Source organism: Camelus ferus, chromosome 25 (genome assembly GCF_009834535.1).
Source record: "Camelus ferus isolate YT-003-E chromosome 25, BCGSAC_Cfer_1.0, whole genome shotgun sequence".
Classification (NCBI taxonomy): Eukaryota; Metazoa; Chordata; class Mammalia; order Artiodactyla; family Camelidae; genus Camelus; species Camelus ferus.
Window position 1 is genome coordinate 15,705,036 of NC_045720.1, and position 21,664 is coordinate 15,726,699.

At 40.2% G+C, this 21,664-nt stretch overlaps 1 protein-coding gene across 3 annotated transcripts in view; it reads right to left on the reverse strand.

Moving 5' to 3' along the window:
- The window catches only part of COL14A1 (collagen type XIV alpha 1 chain), a 184,338-nt gene that overhangs the window by 33,056 nt on the left and 129,618 nt on the right, over window positions 1-21,664 (reverse strand). For all 3 annotated transcript variants that reach the window (XM_014560694.2, XM_014560692.2, XM_014560695.2), the window contains exons 37-42: window positions 20,427-20,480; window positions 16,938-17,033; window positions 15,730-15,783; window positions 15,285-15,338; window positions 3,056-3,109; window positions 2,489-2,560 (exon numbers count right to left, since the gene is read on the reverse strand). In XM_014560694.2, coding sequence (XP_014416180.1) covers window positions 2,489-2,560; window positions 3,056-3,109; window positions 15,285-15,338; window positions 15,730-15,783; window positions 16,938-17,033; window positions 20,427-20,480 — 384 coding nt within the window. The remainder of the gene's footprint in view (window positions 1-2,488; window positions 2,561-3,055; window positions 3,110-15,284; window positions 15,339-15,729; window positions 15,784-16,937; window positions 17,034-20,426; window positions 20,481-21,664) is intronic.

Genomic DNA, 21,664 nt, shown 5'->3' on the forward strand with positions numbered 1-21,664 from the left:
TTTCTTGGTCTCTCTCCTTCCTGCCTTCCTAGACAGACATCCATGGGAAATCAATCAAGGCCTTCACACCATGACACGAGCCTGCTTCACTAGGCTCGCCAACCTGGAAGCCAGCAGGCACAAGGCTGCTCACGGCCCAGAGCACAGGGAACAGCCTGGGCTGGGCAGCTCAGAGAACAACTGGCTTTTGAGAAGCTATCCAGCGCCTATAGACGAGTGGTTTCCGTCTCCACCACCAAGAGCCCTTTTCTGTTGATTTATGACAATTGAAGATAATATTATTAAGAAGTGTTTTATTTCCAGGAAAAAAAAAGATTGCTATTTCTGTACGCCCCACATTTCAAGTCTGTTCCACAGCTGAGAAAGCCCAGGTGCAGAAGCAGGTCCTACTTACCTAACATATTCCACGTCTCACTCTACCCCTCCCGCACCCCACTGTCCTCTCCCAAGCACCCCCACCCCCACTCTTCTTTCCCATCCTATCCCCTTCCTCTGGGATCAGAATCCCCAGCCCGGGTTAAGGGAAACTGCACAAATACATTTGTGTATTGTCTAACCACATTAAACTAGTTGTTTTGGTTTTTTGTTTCACTTCAGGATACCTCAAAGCCTTTGATATCCTAAAATTTCTCATGACTTTCGAAGAAACAGAGTTAGTATGTACTGTCTCTGAGACTTCTTTACCCAGAAGCCCTTGCTCCCCAAGCCCTGCTGACATATTCTGGAACTCTTGCTCCCAGGAGCACATTTTGGGAAGCAGACGAGATAATGAAAGAAGATGTGTGAGGATAAAGCAGTCAGATTTTCTTCTGTGACCTAATACTAGCCTGATTCGAGAAGAGGAGATCTAAAAGTGTTTTCAACAATGACAATGTAACTGCATTCTAGTTGGCATAAGTCTATGGCTTTGTAAAATGACTGCAAAGAAGAGCGTTTATTTGGGTGTGCAAATTAGGATGTGTTTGCTAAAATCTGGAGGCATTTTTAGGTTCATGTCTTGTGTTTGTGTGCCTGAGTATAAGTCATGTGAATCACAACCTAGAATAGGACCCTGAGGACAAAATTATTTTATTGAAATGAGTTTCAAGAAAAGAGTCACATGACTATCTGAGTACCTGGGGGAGAGGGAGAGAGCTGTCTTTCTGAATGAGAACCAGTGTTTCTGTTATGTCTTATTCATCGTGGTAGGCAGACACCCCCTCTCCCCCACCCTGCCAAAGTGTCTATGCCCTAATCCCCAGAATTTGTGAATATATTATCTTATGTGGCAACAGGGACTCTGAGAATGTGATTTAGTTACCTAGGGAGAGTAGGTTACCTAGGGAGATTATCTAGGATGATCTGAGTGGCCCAAAGGTCATCACATAGGTCATTAAAAGCAAAGAAACAAAAAAATAATAAAAATAAAAGCAAAGAACCTTTTTGTGCTGTGTTCAGATGGAGATATGATTATTAGAGAGATGCCATGTTGCTGGTGTTGAAGATGGAAGTGGGCCACAAACCAAGGAAATGTGGGAAGTCTTTGGAAGCTGAAAAAAGGCCCTGGATATCTCTAGAAAGGAAATGCTGACATCTTGATTCTAATCCAGTGAGAATCTCAGGTTTCTGACCTACAGAACTATCAGATAATAAACTGCTGTTGTTTAAGCCACTGAGATAGTGGTAATTTGTTACAGCAGCAACAGAAATCTAAACTCTCCTGCCCTCACCCTTCAGATTTCACTGTTCCATGAATTCTTAGCATATCTGCAATGTATATATATTTACATGTCTTAATTGTTTCAGTTTATGGATGCAGATTTGGTACATCACAGACAACATCAGAATGCTGACTACTCCTTACCCCTGGACAGAGCAACTTGCAAGCCACAGAAGATGTCAAATGTGGCTTCGAAGGCTGTAATGAAACTATCATTTTACAGGTAAGAAAATAGGCCCATTTCTTTCTTGCCGATCCTACCCTACCCGACCTCCTCCACTGATCACGTGTAATGACCAACCTAAGGGATCAGACGGACAAAAATGGGAGGTAATTAATTCCATTCACTGGGCTTTCATTTACACCCTGTTCCCTTGTGTGTGAGTGTATGTTGTAATGGTGAATTCTGTCTTTCTTGTAGAACTTAGAAAAGAAAAATCTATCCAGAGACAGGTCTAATTAACAGATAGCATTGTACCCAATCCCTGTAAAGATGGCACCGAGTTTACTTAGCCAAAAGCAGAGTCACAAACAATGTAAAAATATATATAAACAGAAGCATTGCTGCAGATCATCCCCTGTTGGGAACCCTTTGTCCTTAGCCATGACATACGCACAGTCTGATCTTAATCTTTTATCTTAGAAGCTTCTCTGTTTTCCTTCATGGATTCCCAGAGTCCAATACTGAAAATACATTTTTGAGCAACAGAGATGCTGTAAATTTAAGCACATAATAAACCAAAGGGATGAGCTGGCAACCATCCCGACTGGCTACTGCCACATACTCACAGGTGGTCCGAGGGCGCCTTGGGGTCCCATGCTCCCTGTGATCCCTGGGACTCCAGGGGCTCCAGGAATGCCCTAAGAGACAGGAAAATGGAGCAAAGATGAAGACTCACACACTCTCATTGGAAGCAGCCAGCTCTCAGGAAGGAGCAACAAACACATACAGTTAACCCTCCCCTGCCCCACCCCACCCCATCCTCCAATAAAGACTCCAGGACTCACTGCTCATTCCTGTTTCCGACTACCAAAAAGGCAAGGAAGACATTTTTCTTTGGAAAAGTCTCCACTCTATCAGTTAGATGTAGTTCTTTCAAATTCAAGCCTTATCTGTGTCTAACAAAAACTAAATCAATGCCAGCAACCTTATGGCAAAATGGCTCAGAGATAGAATAATCAAGCCGCATGGATGCATGACTTTTAAAGGATGTCTTAGGCAGAGCTTTGTACCAAGGGATGGTTGTTACACCACAGCAAAGATGGCTGCCAAGACGAAAGGTCTGGGAGAAGAAAATCTCTCAAAAGACCTGAATTCCTTTAAAACACATCCCAGTAGTTCCTGGAAACACTTACAATTGGCCCTGGTGGTCCTGGAGGGCCAGAGGATCCATCCTTTCCAGGAAAGCCCTGGGGGAGGAAAAACACAGTGTGTCAGCCATGCAGTTGCTTTACATGGCGTTCAGAAAAGGTGCACCTAATCCCACTTAATATTTCAGGGGGCAAGTCCTGTCATTTGCTCTGGACTTCCAAGGATTCACTGCTTTTAAACCCTTCATGGGAATTGTTCTTGGCAAAGGCGTTTGTGTCTGTTGGCTCTATGAAATTGTCCAGTGCAAGAATTTTAGGTGTAAGAAATGTCACTTACAAACTTAAACAGGGATTTGTTTCCAGAAAGTGTTGGGGGGGGGATTGTTTGTTTTTTGTTTTTATTAAACTAAGCATAACAAATGAGAAGACAGATCAATTTTGGTCATCATTAATGACCAGACAAAAAAAGAAGAATTAGTGTCTTTCAGGACCTAAGAGATTTCGGGGCAGGGAATCCCTATCACAGGAATGTGTATTGCCAGTTGGGAAGACTATATACAGTATCTGCAGCTGTTCAGGGGCTGCCTGCGGGTGACTCTGAGGGGCTTCCTGCTGCAGTAATTCAGCTTTGGTTGCTGGGCAGGTTTGCTGAATGTGTGGCATCACCAGTACATGTTTGCGGTCCAGTCCACGTTGGAAGAGTTTAAGGCAGAAAACAAATGAGGTTCTTTATTAAAAAATCTTTCTAAATTATTGAGTGTGTGTATGTGTGTGTGTTATTTTTATGTGAATGTTAAAAAAAAATAGAGCCACAGGAATGACTTACTCTTAAATGGTTACAGTTCTTAATTGTGGATGCTGGTCTTTCCAAGGCGGATAAAAACGTAAGAGAGGATTTTCAATCTGAATTTTATAAGTTCATAAAATTTTGTTCAAAACATCACCTTCTACTACATGGAGAAATGGACTTTTCACCCTGGGATTTGTCTCTTACTAGAATAATCCATTCTCCTCTCAAACCAACTCAAACCAACATCCCCCGACTTCCTCGCAGCCTCTCTCAATTCCCTTTCTGAAATTCATGCCACTTTTCCAGTGAGCTGTCTTTTCCAATTATCTTCCTTACGAAAATCCATCTTCCTAGGGGTCCCCACCCACATTCACATCCTCTCTCCTCAACTCAAGGTATCAGATAAAAGAGAGTAAAGATGAGGCTGGACAAAAGGATATGGTGTGTGAGTTGGGAGAAAAGGAATGAAATGAAGGGTGCCCTGAAGCAGAGGCAGGGTAGGTGTGTAGAAAACGCACTGATCAGCAAGGCCCTTCCATCACACTCTCACCTCAAATACTCGCTAGTCTAAACCAGATAAGGCAGAGGATTCTAGAACTCAGCAGTATTCATGGTTCTCCTTTTCTGTCCGGGCATATGGTGAGGTTGCATTTTCCAGCCTCTTGTTCCAGCAGTTTTGCTGGAGCCACAGGGCTGAGTTCCGGCCAGTGGAAAGGGGCCAGTTCCCGTTCTAGCTCATAGAAACTCCCTGTGGATAATTCTCCATCTTCTTTTTTCCTTCTGGAACAACTTTAGGACCCATGTGTTGAAGATCAAATTATCTCAAGATGGAAAGACCTCGAGTCTTTAAATGACTACATGGAGCAGAGACTAGATCTCCCCGTCCCAACTCCTCTGCCCATCCTGATGATGGCACTGGGCTGTGAACAAACAACAGACTTTTAAATTTAATTTAATTTAATTTTGCTTCATTTATTATTTTTTTTTTATTGCTTTAAACCACTGAGAGTTTAGGGTTGTTTGTTATAGCAGTTATCCTACACTAATACACAAGCCAATGTCACTGCTACTTCCGTTCTTTCATTTCAGTTATTCAGTTAACAATATTAAGTCAGAAAGCTGCAGTGATAGGCCCTGATACAGACTAAGTTACACACACACAGACACACACACACACCCTTCCTTGGATTTGCTAACTAAACAACAGGACTGAATACTGACATGACATAGGTTGAAAGAGACAATTTTACATGGAGTTTAAATATAGCATATCCAGAAAGAGGGCATAAAAAATCAGAATATGTCAGAGAAAAACTGAATCTTAGAACTCGTCCAGTCCAACACTCTCATATTATAAGTAGGAAAACTCGGGACCAGGAGCAGTTAGGAGACCTTACCATGAAAAAAATAAAAAATTTAAAAAAAATGATTATTATTTCCTAGATGAAGTCACATAAGAAAAAAATGAACTCTGAGCACATATTGAATAATTTAAGAAGATATTTTAAAAAGGACATCTTTTGCTTCCTGCCTTAAAACTCTTCCAGCACTGGCTGGGGCCAAACACACACTTACACATGTGGGTAAGCCCACATGTGACACATGGTCAACACAACTGCCCAGCAGCTGAAACTGAAGCATTGCTGCAGGAATTATTCCCTAACTCTTCCAGGCTGTGTCAGAGAGAGAAAAAAAAAATCTCAAAAAACAAGCAAGGGCAATTTTATTCACAGAAGGAGGCAAACCATGGCATATTTTCTTAAAAGATAACTGCATCATTCCAAGGAAGACCTGCAGGAAATAACATGTTGACGGCCTCCCTCCCAGTCGTGTGGAAGGAGTTTAAAAAGCAATGATCTGGCAGTGCTCTCCTGCATGCTGGCACCGTAAGGATACCCCTGAGAACGATTTACAGACACCACGTGTGTACTGTCTGGAAGGGAAGAGGATGTTCTAATATAGGAGCTCAATTTGGCCGAGAGGCTATTGCTTCAGTGTGATGATCAGATCACAAGAGGAGACTAGATGTTTATCTGCTCTGTATTCTTCCACCTGAAGAGCATCCTCAGAAGCTGAAGTTTCTTTCTTTCTTTCTTTTTTTTGAGGGCAGAAATTATGTTTTATTCGCTGTTCCATTCCTAATACCTTCGTAGTACATGCTGGGCACAAAATAGGTACTAATAAAACGTTTACTGCAAATAAAATTGAGGTTCCTAGAAGAAGTGCTCGGATTATCGTGTTGAAACAAATGCATATGAATTGCAGATATAATTAGTCTGGAAAGGTGTTGGGGAGGGGGGAATGCCAGTGTCGCCCCTCCTTGCTCTGGAACCCTTCCTAAGCGTAGAGGAAAGGCATCAGGAGTTATCTACTCAGAAGCTGTAATTTCATTTCAGTGAAAATCTTAAGGGAGGTTTCCTAGAAGCAGATGGGGATGTTGTGCCTTTGATTTATAGGTGTGTTCTTGGGAGAAACCTTTTAGCTAGTGAAGGAGGCAGAAGAAAGCAGGCCAAGAGGTTAGGTTAGAATTGGATTGAGCTAAAGTCTGGCCTCAGTCTGATCCCATGGGGAGCCCTGGAGTCTGAGTTACACCTCAGAGTTGATCCAGGGCAAGGTTTTATACATCCACATCAGTTGGTCATTGACTGGGGCCTAGGCGGCATTTCCAAGGGTATTTCTCTGTGGAAGAGGTAATTGTGAATTGTGAGCAGTCAAACCCATAGCAGCTGGGGGATGGAATACACCTGCCAGGTAAAGGGAATCTGACCAGGGCACCAGTAGCATCCATTCCAATGCATTTTACTTTATTTAGGACTTTCTTTCATGGATTGTCATGAAAAATTGCACATTTTAGATATAGTAGTTCAAGAACAAAGGCATTCTTAAGGATACTATGAGATACCTGTTTCCTTCGTTCCAAATTAAAATTTACTTGCTATACCTTGTTATTGACTAAAAGGATGCTAGGCTTAACATCATTTTTAGAAACATAATCAAGGCCCTTCTTTCCCCAAATTTCTTCTTAACCCTAAAAAATCAAAAAGCTCACATCATAGAAATAGTTTTATTTTTTAACTTTTGAATTCCGCTTTAAGTTTACCTTTGAAAGATTTTTTTTTCAACTTGTAAGCCTCCCATTTGTCACATTCTTGAAAAAATATTTGCAGAACTACGACGTGCTGGGCATTCTGCTAGGTTTTGGATCGACAATGATGAACAAGACAGTTTCTTCTCAAGGAGGCTACGGCTTTGAGAAAAGTCAACAATTGAAAGAAAATGATAATGTGCTGTGATGATGGACTAGAGGGTCCAAGGGGACCTGTAGGAAGAGCACCTAGTCCAGGCGTGGGGGGTCCAGGGAGGGTGTCGCAGGAGAGGGGTGTTTAAGTCAAGGGCCCCAGGATGGCTGGGACATTGCATTCCTCTCCCTGCTCCAGTTCCCCTGTGGCAGCTGCATCACAGCCCATTCTCACATGCCAGTCAAGTCTTAGGCAGGGAGGGACCAAGTCCAGTCCCTTTCCTCACCTCTTCATCTCAGGGTGAGGAGCAATGGCAGCTTTTTACATCAAAGCAATAAACTTGGTGAAAAGAAAAACTAAATCAAATGCCTGCATTTTACAAGGCAAAAGAATTGGCAAATTCTAGTTTTGTGATTCAGCTTAACTTTAATCAAAGCTCACTTAACAGCTAAAAATGTGTTTGTAAATGAATATATGTATATATACATATGCAAAAAGAGTAAGTGTATACGTATGCATGACTGGGACATATGCTGTACATCAGAAATTGACACATTGTAACTGACTCTACTTCAATTAAAAAAAAATTTGTACTTCCTGAAACATTTCTAGATCTACAAATTTTCCATTTCATATCAGGGAGCCAATCTCAACAGATGTATGTTTGTGGATTACACACCTTCATAAAAAAGCAGAAACTCTTAATTAAGCAGTGAAGAATCAACAGAAGATTAAATAATAAGCATAATGTAAGAATTCACTTAAACCAACACATATTTTTTAAAGTGCATAAAAACAGCCACCAACAAACAATGATGTTTTATAACATGAGTATTTTTCCTTTTTGAGATTCCTACTTCAAAATATTAACATGCACCCACAATCCACATTAAAAATAATTTCTGCTATAAAAACTTCAAAGGATTTTTTATAATTTGTTTTGAAAACATTTGGCTCTGAGCAACTTACTAAGTTATGGTTGGCTATGATTTATCAGCAAAAGGAAATCCATCCCAAAATACGTTTTCAAAATTACTGATATTTGAATAAATACTAAATTTAACTATGGCTGAAATTAGCAAAATGTAACATTTTATAGACATTTTAACTAATTTACTAATTTCCATTTTTCAGTTTTCTTTTCCATACCCTAGAGAAAACATATATGCTTTTTTCAGGTGGAAAGCATTTTTTGTAGGCTCTTAAAAAGTTTGTGGTTTCAAGGGACTGTGTCTATGGCATCTAAAGGATGAAATGGATGTGCCCACAGAGTGTGTTGTAACTAAAATTAAAGTCAGCAGCTAGAATATTTATGTTTATGTAGCTATCAGAAAAAAAGCAGTCAGAGCCAGTGACTTGGTTATGGTATTTCCCATCCATGCCTTCTTTGAAGTCAGCAATGGTGGATCATGGACACTTACCCCTAGGATTCTGGAACACAGCCAATTGTAAATTAATGTCCTTTGACCAGCTCTACACTCTCAGGCACAGTGGGATCTGTAAGTAGCTGGCACCTGGTGAGCTTGTTGGAACAGACCAAACTCAAGCATCAAGGACTAAATACACACTTGAAGACGCTCCCGCTGCACAATTTCAGCCCTGTGGCATGGCTCTGGACTGCTGAGGGCAACAGCAAGGGACCTGCGTGGCAGTCGGCCATAAGAAACAAGGCTGCTACTTGCAGCAAAGGATTAAGACCAACCACCAGATTAAGAGGCCAAGCAACAAAAAGCCACAGACTCTGGAAACACTGGCCCAGGTTAGAGATCCAAGGTCAGTCCTTATGTGTGATACCATGTTGAGTCACAATGGGGAATTTTCACTCACACACATAATATGTATGCGTGTATACATGTGTATATGTAAACATATGTATATATTTTTGCATATGCTCACATGCACTATTTTTAAATGCACACATATAACACATATAATCTAAATGTATATATAGAAATAGAAACGTGTATATTTTTAGTAACTGCAATGGTGACTTGAGTGAATTAAAACAACAGCAATATTCTAAGAAATTACTTTGACATGCAAAGGGCTTAACATAATGCACTATCCAGGGGCTCCAAAACCTAGCTGATTATTAGAATCATCAAGCTTTTTAAAACTGGACATTCCTAAACCACATCCAAGACCTTTTGTATCAGAATCCCTCAGGTTGAAGTCCAGGAATCCATGTATTTAAAAAAAAAAAAAAAAGCAGAACACAAAATAACAACTTGATGACTCAAGTTGTGCAGCTGCTGGTTTACAAACATTAAAATGTCTGGCCTGACCCCAAAGGACAGTGTTAGAATCTTAGTGCAAGACAGGTATCATTTGTACCCTGTGCCCCAAGAGAAGCTTCTTTAAAGCCAGTAATGACATGAAATTTATTCCCTGAGTAACGGTTCTCTCCTCAGATGGGCCACCATCCACGTAAAGGTGAAAAGTAATTAAAGAAACATATTCAAATGTGTAAACTATTAGCTTCTACTTCATCAAGAAAGTAACTCACACTGGGTTCCTTTTGCCCCCAAAATGCTGGGTGAGATACCTTCAGGGACGGAGTCTGGCTTATCAATGTCTCTCCTGGAAGAACTGCCCGCATTAATAAAATCTCACTTTAACTTTTAACATAAGTTTGTGGAAAGAAAGAGTGCTATGCTGGAGCTTGAGAGATGGATTGTAATCCTGGCTCCAGCGCTTACGTGCTGTGTGGCATTGTTACTTCAACTTCCTGAGCTTCAGATTCTGTATCTGTAAAGTGGGGTAAGAGCGCCTAGCGTTCGCGCTTACTCTGAGGATTAGAGAACATAAGATTTGTAAAGCACTGAATTTAGTCAATAATCTGTGATAGTGCCTGCTGCTATTTTTATTAAAATAATCTGCCAAGTCCCCATTGCATAAACTATCATCTCTGTGGTTGACTGTGAGAATGTTTTCCTGGAGTTTTATAAAAACCCGTCTAGACCTATGAAAAAGAAAGTCCAATCATTGTCTCCATGAGCTTTGTGATGGTTTTTTACATTTCCTCTTCTAAAGGAGGAAGAAACTCTAGGGGATAATTATCATGAATCTTAATATTTAACAAAATATTCCTTAGATGAATCTCTCATCGCTGCTTGGCATTTGGGACAGAAATTAAATCCAGATCGTTGACTCAGGTTCAATTTCTTGAGTAGATTTTGAGTCCAACTCACTTTGATGAAGTGGGACATTCATCACAAATATGGCCTTTGTGTACATCAAACCCACATAAAAAGGAAACGTGTTCCAAGCATCCTTTCAAGGGGGAGTCCAAGAAAATTAAACAGCGACAACAAACTACTTACTTTTTCTTTAGACTTTTTCCCTAGTTCATTAAACTCTTCTAAGGCACCTTAATAATTTCAAGGACAGGCATTGTAAAATCGTGGACTGTCCTGACTCATTAGGTTTACACTGAAAATAGTGAATACTTTTATCAGCTAAAATTGAATTTTTATATAGAAATTCCTTATATAAATTAATTCCCACAATAGCTCTATGGAGCTGAATATTATTTTTTCCACTTCACAGATGAGGAAAGTGAGGCTTGGAAATTCTAAGTAACTGGCTCAAAGTCATATGGTTCAGGTTCAATCTCAGGCCTGGCTAACGGTCCAAGCCTATGATATTCACCACCGGGCCATCCTGCTTCTCAAAACCACACACGTTCAGCAGAATTCATATGCAGAAATTTTTTAAAACAGCATTTCATCTTTTCCAGATGAAAAAGGAAGGCTGTGGCTATGACATGAGGACAGGAGATGTAGGGAGCAGTTACTTGGGGGAAAGGAAGCGTCCCAAATCCAATTTACTTGGAATTTTAAAACTAATACCCTTGGTACCAGGGACGAATTACTATCTTCCAGGTGCCATAAAATATGTATCTCCTGGTCACTTTTATTTCTTCTCTCTCTGGTTTTTTATAAAACCGTATTGGGAATTAGAAAATAAAAATACTCTCTAAAGTTTCTATTTGGAGTGTCTTGACAGAAAGCTGGTGGTCTCAGACATAGGTGAGCCTCAGAACTAGCAAAGAGGTGGTTTTTCCTTTCCTTGTTTTTCAGTTCTTTCTTTCACTTCTTGTACTTATCGTCCATGTCTCTCCTTTTCTTCCTGATTTCTCTAAGGACCACCTGGATGTCTAGGGTGGGGGTTGAGAGATCCACCCTCCATCAGAGGAGCCCAAAGATCACAGGGTGGACCCTGGGTTTACAGACATCAAGAAAAGAAGAGGAAGGGGGCAAAAGGGACATGGCAAGATTGACAATGGAAAAGAAAGACAAGACAAGGATGCTGTTGGTTGGAACGGCTCAGAATGAAAACTGATGCCTGGATGCACCGAGCTATTAAATCTGCACTTGGACTGATGCTTTGCATAGTGTGGTCCTGCGTTGTGCTCTGTTGGCTTCCCAGCTAGAGCCTGAGACTGGTTCAATGAACAAGTCCAACTTTTGCTGGACTTGCTTATGGCCTGACGCCCAGGGTGGAATACGAACTGCCTAGAAATCAAAGATTCCCTTCAGGAAAAGCCAGAATAAGCTAGGAACATTAGGAAACATGTTTCCTGTTTAAAGAGGAGATGCTTAATCATGATTCTCTGCTAAATTCTCCCTTCTTGCAGACTAAATGAAGGGGTCACACTGGCACTGGTTCCAGGTAAGAGGTGCTAACTTTGCCCTAAGCTAATAGCCAAGGTGATGGTTCTAGCTTTGGGCTGTGAATTCTTAACTGTTGATAAGAAAAGACAAAGATTAAAAAGAAAGAATGACCAGTAAGGAACAGCCCACCACTCCTATAGCACAGCTCACTCACCTGCCCTCTGCGACTCTCCAAGGAGCTAGAAGCACTGACTGGACATCATCACACATACTTAACCCAACTTCCTCCTTCTTTGCCTTGAGTTTGCCTTTACTCACTCAGGATCAGGGTAACAGTGAGTGATTTCAGTGCTTGGAGTAAAGAAAAGGCAAGAGAACTCTGCCTTCCTGATTGCCTGGACAGCTAAGCCCAAATGGGCAATTTCCCGGCTCAGGCATTTCAGCAGCAAGTCTCGTCATCCAGTGTGTTCGCCCTCAGTCTGTTCTGTGCCACAGTTGTTACTGCCATTGTCATTGTCATCATTATTTTCTCTCTGAATGCAACTTTGCCTCTTAGGATGGCCTAAGGCAGAACAGGAATCATCTTAATTGTTTGTCCTCAGTACTGTTTCAGCAAGGCCTCTCTCCCACTACCTCACCAGAGAGGCCTGGCCCTCAAGAAAGGCGGTCCATGTCTTCGATCTTTTCCTACCACCATGAAAGTTGGTCCCTGACCTCCAACTGTATAATCCTGCCAAGTAACTATCTAATTGTCTTAGGTCTTTTAGTTTCATTAAGCCCCCAGATACTTGACTAAACAGATCAGAGCCACTTAAATAACTCTGTTTTCACCCATCTTTCCTCCCTTCTTGACTGATGAAGACCCATTGGTTTTCCTGGCCCAGAAAAGAGTCATGCCCTTGACTCTACTTCATCCTTCTGCGTCCTCCAGGTAGACGGTGCACAAATTGCCTGCCTTAGCTGCTGAAGGTCTCTCCTCTTCTGGACCCTTCCCCTCTGGAGGTAGTAATGGATAACTCTCTCCAGGCTGAGCATAGTATGTGACACATGGATGTTCTCAACTAAGATATGTGCTCAACTAATATCTGATTAAATAAGATATCAAAAAATATAGATGCAATCCCTCCCCCAAGCAGGGCAGCCATGTTATGCAATTCCAGGGGGCACCACTATATTTTAGTCTGCATGAATGGCACCCACTAGAGTTGTACACTGGAATAGTATTGCCCTCATATATCTTTTCTAAAACAACTGTCACAGGATTTGCACAATTCTTTTACATGGCCCTATAAAGAATGAATATCCTCTCATAGACACAGTATCAATCTTATGTGTACCTGGAAAAGCGGGTGGGAAGGGATAAATTTGGGAGTTTGAGATTTGCAAATGTTAACTACTATATATAAAAATAGACTAAAAAGACAAGTTTTATTCTGTATAGCCCAGGGAACAATATTCAATATCTAGTAATAACCTTTAATGAAAAAGAATATGAAAAGGAATATATGTTTGTATATGCATGACTGGGATATTGTGCTGGACACCAGAAACTGACACATTGTAACTGACTGTACTTCAATTAAAAAATAAAAAATAAATAAATAATGAGTATCCTCTGGAAACCAGTTATAAAAAGTAATTCCATTCCCATCCAAGAATTTTTCAAAGTAGGATTAGAGATACTTGAAAGTTTTACCTCCAAACTGAGAGAGAAAGGGAAATAAAATCCATGTACAGGTATCTCAACACTTTACTACAGCTCTAAGACTTTTTATCCTATAGAAGAAGCCATGTTTGGAAGAATGACAAAATATTTATAAAAAGTTTATGTTGGTATATTGGTTTTTAAAGAATTCCAAACCCACACAATCTAGACATTAATCCAGTATGTTTGATTTGGGAGGTCTTTGCCCAGACTAGACTCTATGCATAGACAAATGAAGTAAATTCACTGAACCAAATCTTTAGAATTGCTGTTTTCAGAGATTCAGGAATTATGAAGGAATCTAGGTGTGTAACCACACAGGATCTAAGCCTAAGCCCTTTGCCAAAACACATAAATACTTTCAGACGCTCCTTCTACATGTACAAGAAACATACGTAAGTCTAACTGTTGGAGAATGCCTCCTTTAGATACACTTACCTGGACATGCTTTACAGACTGAATAATTCCACTTGATGGATGGATAGAGACTAAACTGAGATTAAGTAAATAAAAGTTTGATGTAAAACCAAAAAGAAAAACCCAACAAAAAACAAAACCTAACATGGAAGAAATTTAAGTCTCCACACCTACACTTCTATGGAAAAAATAATTTCCTTATTCTTGAGCAGTATTGCTAAAGGTAGCCTTGTTTGAGTAGAGATGTATGTTTTCCAGCCAATCATTTACTAACCTAATAGGTTAGCTGTCCCCCAAAATACCAGTGAATGTCACCAAATATGTAGTCTTTCACTGGATTGGATCTAAGTGGTTGCCACCGCATATAATTCAGTCTTGAGAGAAACTGTAGCTGCCCACATGTCTACACTGGTGACCATTAAAGGAAGATCAGCCTCTCTCTCTTGATGAAAATGTAATGGCTTCCTATTGCCTATCTGTGAAAGCTCAAAATCCTGGGTCTGAAAAAAGAACAGATGATTTAAGTGGATTTGTGTTTAGCTCTTCAGCTTCATCTCTCTTGACAATCGCTCCACACCTAGGTGTGTGCAGACATGTGCACACTCACATACACACACACTCACACTGCACATTGCACTCTAATCTCCAGTCATATTAAACCATGGGCAGTAGTGGAAATGGCCCACCTTCTCTCCAACTCCACCTCTTTGTCTATGCCATTCTCTCTACTTGCAATAGCTTTCCTTTGCTCATGTATCTGGCTAATTTCCCTCAACTGAGACTCAGCCTACATTGTGCCTCTTTTGGGAAGCTTTCCCTGACCCTTCAAGTCTGGCTTAATTATCTATTCTTCATGCTCCCATAGGGCTCTGTAAATACTCCAATTATAGCGTATGTTACAGTTTCTTATTTGATTCTATTTCCTCCCAATAAGCGATAAACTCTTTGAGTACAAGAATTTCAAACCTGGCTCAGTGAAGATGTGTTGACTAAACAAATACTAGATGTTAACTCAGCCCTCCACCATTCTTATACTTTCTTTTACCACTGTCCACTTGAATGGATTCAATGAACTGATAACTAACAAATATTAAACATATGGGGAATACTGCAGATGGTCATAATTTAATTTCAATTCATATGATTTTTGATTTCCTTTAGGTTTGTGACTTGAGAATTTGAAACAACTGGAAAATCTGTTAGACCAGTACACAGAATTCAGTGCAAAGAGTACTCAGGTTATAGGAACGTTCAGAAAGAGGTATGGCTAATTTGGGCAGGTATGATGAAAGTTTCTAGGTTTGAAGGAAAGTAATGGGCATGGAAGACATCAGAAAAGGGAAAGAGATGTAGAATAGGTAGAATGTAGATCGATGAAAGGAAAGATAGAGGAAAAAGAAAAAAACCTGATTTGACTTCCTTGCATAGAAACTTGCCAGTGGCAAAGAGTGACTTTCTGTGAAATCTACTATGTTAGTTTAACAAGCAACCTTGGGCATGTCCTTACCCTCTGGCCTGGTGAGCCATCACGTCCTGGTGAACCAACACTTCCCGGGATACCCTAGAGAGAGCAAGGACAGGAAGAGTCAGAATCGTGGAAATCAGTTACCCTCTCACCCAGCTTCCCTGAAATAGATCAAGGCCTCCAAACAAAGCTGAGAGCATAAAGGTGAGGTCTTCGTGATGGAGAATTCAGAACCCAGAAGTTACTCACAGGCAAGAAATGTTCCCCACCAGGGCTCACCCTGGGGAGCATCAGTAGGCCCCTCTGACAACGGGGCTTCAGGTAAATGAATACAGGGTAATGGTCCTCAGTATAGAAACCACTCATTGCCAAGACCACAGCTGACTTCAGGAGCTACAGCCTTATTTTCCCCTGGCAAAGCTCTAGAGCTGAGAGCAATAGACTAAAAAAACAAAAAACAAAAAAACAAACAAAAAAAAACTAATACCTGTGGGCCAGGAGGACCGGTTTCTCCTTTCTCTCCTTTTTCACCTGACATTCCCTGAATATCCAAAAAGACGTGAGGTTAAGTTCACAGAGGTAAATTCTCAGCCTTTTCTTTCTCCCCACTGACTCTTAACGTTTGCAATATTAAATTGCTTTCACATTAACATCCAAATACAACATACTTCACTTCTCACATAAGCTACACCACTTATGTAAGCATTCTTACAGAGCTAAATGTTTGTGTATCAGAATAGTTTAAACACAGAATAGCCAGTCTGATAGGGCTCAGCACACACTGTAAATATACGACAGGATCCTTGACCATTTCAGTATTATTTATAGTTTAGATTTTAAAGCTCATATCTACATAGATTTTTCTTTTGTTTTGACTAGAAATTTATAAGAATGGAACAGCAAACAGAGTACCTGGTGGGGACAAAGACCACCAGTACTCGGTAGTAGCAGCAGTAATCATACACACTGGCAGTGGGCAATGCTTTCTAAAATGTGAAAAGAGCTCTGGAAAGGAAGACTTCTTAGCCACAGAGACCCAACCATAGGCACAGAAAGTTTGCTCAAAAAGGTGCTGAAAAGCATCAGGCTTCAAATACCAATTACAGAGGCTGGTTTTGTTCCTTAAATCTAGATCCTTCCAGGAAGATTAATGAAAATCAGCGAGTGGAATTAAATTTGTTTTCAAAGGTACAGACAGCTTATACAAAGAAAGGCAGCTGTAGAGAGTGTATTGTCTATGATCTAAAACTCATACTTGGGGCATCACGCTTTGATGCTTGTTGAGCTAAAGATCATACATCAGTGACTTCCGTGAATCTATCTCCACAATTACTACAAATACAAAACGAATAACTTAAATTTGCACAATATTTGTTACTTTCTAGACTGTATCACACACACTAAGGACTCGTCAAACGAGAAAAAGGGCCATGCATGTCAAGACCCGATTTCTTTTCTATAGTGGATACACCTACTCCCCAGGCACGTATCGATTTGTAAGAGGGCCCCTTCACTGAACAAAAAATTGGCTAAAGAATGAACTCTCCATCGTTATTTTCATTTCTCAATTCTTGTTTTTAGGGGCTGGTAGAGACTAAAGATCATTATTAAGGCTCAGAAGACAAAAGTTCATTCTTTATAACTTATGGAAAAGTGGTTACAGTAAAATCCATCTGACTGTTCACACAAACTCACAGGCATTCCTTGAATGGACAGACCACTTGGTCCTTGGGGTCCAGGGGGACCCTGCGGTCCTGGAGGGCCTGTTTCACCCCGAGGGCCATCTGGTCCCTGGAAGACAAGAGAGGAAAGTCACCCCAGAGGTAAGTGAAACCCTCTGGTGCCCAGAAATATCTGCTACCCAGATATTTCTGCTCAGGGCATTTATAATTTATTTCATTAAATAATTTTTCCTAAGACATAAAACACTCATAGAATAACAAGACAACAAGCCTCAGATGATTCACACCCCCCAGTCAAAGTGTCATCAGGAAGCCAAAAGAGTAAACACACAGGACCTACTGCAACTTTATTTATTTATGTATTTTTTGCCTCCATACATAAGAACACTGTGCCAATTATGTGAGTAACTAGACCCCCCACACTCCACAACAGATCCAAAAGATGTAAGCGATATAAGACCACCCTCTTGGTCTGTGAAGGTTCACCGTACCCAGCTGAACCACATTCTCTCCACCTTCACTACTGTAAACACTCCATCTCTGAGACAGTCCCCTGCATTTATTGAGGACGTTGCACCTAACCTCTGTTTTCTTCCTCATCATGAACCTGCCATCACCTATACCTCTTCCGTGTCCACTGAATAATCTGCCCTAGGCGCAACGTTGTGTGATTTCCTTTCTTCTCAGGATCAGACATTCCTTTCACTTTAGCAACTCTGACACTTCTACAGTTTGGAATTTGTTGTAATTTGCCAAAACGACACCACCTCTATGATCTTAGACCCCGTAAACCTACTGATCCTCAACTTCATCTTCACGTTCTCTCATTCTGTGACTCCAACAAAAGCTAGTCTTTTATAAATTATGATTCCCAACACCTGGGAATAATCTTAAATGTGAGATCGATGAATCCATTACTCCGGACAAGCAATACAGAAGAAGAGAAAAATGGCGTAAAGTGGGGTAAATATGGGTGCAGCCGGAGACTTGTTCAGTTTTAGGTGTGTGAGCATAACCCTGTGGGGACATCTAGTTGTTCAAGGGTCAAGAGAGATCTGAGCTGCGGTGGATTTGGGGGTAGTTGAAGATAAGTTTCTGGGTGAGAATCTCTAAGGAGATTGCTGATAGAGTGAAAGAGGAAATGGATAAAGATGAGATGACAACCAGGTAGAAGGGAGACAACGAGAAGCCTGGGAAAGAATCTTAAACGAAAAAGACTGAAAATCAAGAGGAGAATAAAGATGGATGGGTGGAGTGGTGCAGGAAAGGCCAGAAGAGGGGGAAATTTCAAATAGAGAGGTGTCCGGTCATGCCAAATGCTGCAGAAATCCCAAGATAAGAATGAAACTACAGCCCATGAATTTGGTAACAAGGAAGACTGGTGACTTTAATGAGAGCAATTTTACAGGACTCCTAGGGATACAGAAATCATGTGGGTTAAGAGTGTATGTAAATGGAATTAATCACTCCTTTCCTGCTTGCTTCTTTCACTTGGCAGAGAGTTTCTGAGGTTCATCCCACGTTGTTGTATGTTTCAGTAGTAAGTCCCTTTTGATTGCTGAGGAGTATTCCATCGCATGGATGGACAGAAAATTGTTCATTCACCTTCTGATGATGGACATTCAAACTGTTTCCAGTTTTTTGCTACTGTGAATAAAGGTGCTATAAAAAGTTTATGGACCCCCCCAAAAAGAACTATGTTGGAGGTGAGGATGCAGAAGCACTGAATGAAAACATTTTTACAAGAAACATGGTATTAGAGGAGGGTAGAGGTAGCTAGGTTTTTAAAAATATGATGGAACAGACATGGAGGTGATTTATGAATATTATTTATTCTTTGTAATAGTTGAATAATATTATTTGCATTTTATTAAGGAATTGAAAATGGAGTAGAAGGACAGAAGGTAGGTAGTCCCATTTTATTTGTATGAGACAAAAATGAGCAGAAAAGACCAGAGACAGGGCTGCTTTGAGCTTCTACTTTCTTATGATCTTTTTGCTGCAGTTGAAATATAGAGCCATGAAATAAAAAATATTACATATCGGGGCTTTCCATACGGAAGGTTTAGTTTATCTGTTCCTACTCTGTCCACATTGATGGACAAAGGAGCATCCTTTTTCCAACAAGACTTTTTCCTTAAACCACTACATACTTGCATCCATGATTCATCAAAATTATTACACAGAAATAATCACATCAGTAGTGGTCCTGTGGGATTGTTAGAGGAAAGGGGTAAATCTTGAGATCATCAAATATCTATGAACCCCTAACATGTCTTCATGTTCAGAATCATCATCCAGTAAGAACACTAGAAACACAATGGGATCACGGTGTTTGAGGTGCCGAGGGGAGGGGTTCCAGGATCCTCAGAAGTTCATGGCACTGCCCTTGGGTGAAACCGGGAAAGACCTAGTGTATCACTGCCTGAGAAGAGGCCTTCAAACCATTGGCCTCCCTTGTAGCACATGAGAGATGGAGCCAAGTAAGATACATCAGGTCTCTGCCTGAGAAAATGTGTCACAATACCAAAAACTAAAACAGAAAAAGGAGCTGCTTTATGGTTTGAGTTTTGAGTTGGATTGTACTTGATTATCTTCAGCCTTCTTTCATTTACTCCTTTTCTCCTCCTCATTCTCTCCTACCTTGCTCCATTTGTTTCCAATTTTCTAGTAAAAAAAAAGCTGCCATGTTCTCTTCTCCATGAATAAGCGAGATAGGGAGTCAAATCATAAAGGGCCTTGAATGCTATGCCAAGGAGGCTGACGTGTATTCTCAAGGCAGTCGCACATAATGGCAGGTTTTAAGAGTATGATGTGATCCAGTATAACTTTAAAGAAATAAATCTGGGGGCAGATGTGAAGCAGCAATAAAAAAAATCAAGCCACTGGAGCCAGGAGACCAATTAGAAGATTTGCCAAAAAGCCAGATAGAAGATGATGAGACCCGAACTCAATTAGTGGCTGGGCTTCTGCCATCCCTTAGGGTGCCTTTGTGCAAAGCGGAAAAATGTGTGCCTCGACATGGTTCTCTTAGCTGGTGCCTTTGTACAGTGTACAACCTGAACCACCACGTTTGGTGGCCTTGGGCAGTGAAAATGGAAGATAGAGCTGTGTGTTTGATTACACACAGTGGGAAGGGAGAAAGAGGAGTCTAAAACCTGTGAAACTACCCAGAGGACTGCTGGCTAGTTGTGATTCAGTGCTGCCCCAAAGATTCATCCTTGTTGTAGACAGAGGAAAAGGAGAATGTTCAAGAGAGAGAACTACCTTGGGTAGCAAATCACTCAGAACATTGACACGCTACTTCTGACCCAGAAACCTTTCTTCTTACTAAGTTACTAATTTTTTTTGTTAAAAAATCACAAGCTTTTAAGAATAAGGGAAAAGTCTTAGACACAACTTTCATTAAAAATATAAAGAGCTTTAAACTGCAAAGGGTAAATACTACTTAACGCCAGAATTATATTATGGCTGGTGATATAAGAGGGAGAAGAAACATTACCTTTGGACCTTGTTCACCACGTTGGCCCTTTGGTCCTCGTAGTCCTGGACCACCCTGGCAAACAGATGTTAAGTATTAGCACAAAGTCAAGTCTGAAAGCAATATATTTCACTCATTTTCCTTAATAATATGGATTATGTAATTCTTGTTTTGTATAGAGGCCAACACATTGTGTAATGGTGTACATTCATCATGATCCTTAACTGGGAATCTGCCCCCCAGACTCACCTTTCCCCAATGATTTGTTTCATGGTTTGAGAAAACTTTCTATGCCAAATCCCTTTAAATTAAAAAAAGCTACAAGATCTTTTGAGTGTGTAAGACTACTGCTATTAATAGAAGCAAATAATAAAAATACACTGTTAATCTAAAATTGTGTATATCTCAAACCATGACTTTGAGATGAAGGTTATTTAATTAAATTGTAACAAGCATAAAAAAATAATAATTTAATTTTCTTTATTTATACCGTAAAAAGTTAGTATTTCTGAAACTTCAGTTATTTGCATTTCCCCTCAAGATTTTTGTCGTATTACTCCACTGCCTGAAATATGATTTAATTGTATTTTCTTTATATAGATACATATGTACATACATAAAAATATGCATATATGTAAATATGTATATGTATCCTTTGTGAACATATTCTTCGTATATGTGTGCATATATATGCATATATACTCATTTTGAATATTTTTTAATTTACTCACTATTTCACTAAATAAATCCATTTATAGGCAAATATTATAGTACTGGTAGATAGAAAAACACGTTACTTAGTCAGAATGGAAGGTAACCTTAAAAATACACTATGACAATGTTAGTAAACCTAGCTAGATCTTGTTCCTAATAAAGTCTGTGGGCAATGGGTTTGCTCTTTGTTGAAAAGGGAGAAGAATAAGTATTCGAAGGGTCATATGAGCACCAGACTGAGAATATTGTCTTCACTTGAGCAGAAAGATGAAAAGATCGCTGAAAACAGGATAGATTTCTCACTATGTGATTCCAGTTTACTTCACGCTATGTCACTGACTCCTGAAAATTACTTCATGTGCCATCAGCAAAACACTTGCACCACTTGGGAAAAGACTGGATAGGGTGATCTTTAAGGTTTCTTCCAATTTATTTTAACTGCCAAAACTCACGCCCCTCCTCAATATCAGTTGGTTGCTTATCTTCCAGACTTTTAACTTCTAATTATAAAATTGCACTTTATGCCTGTGTATATGTTTCTACAG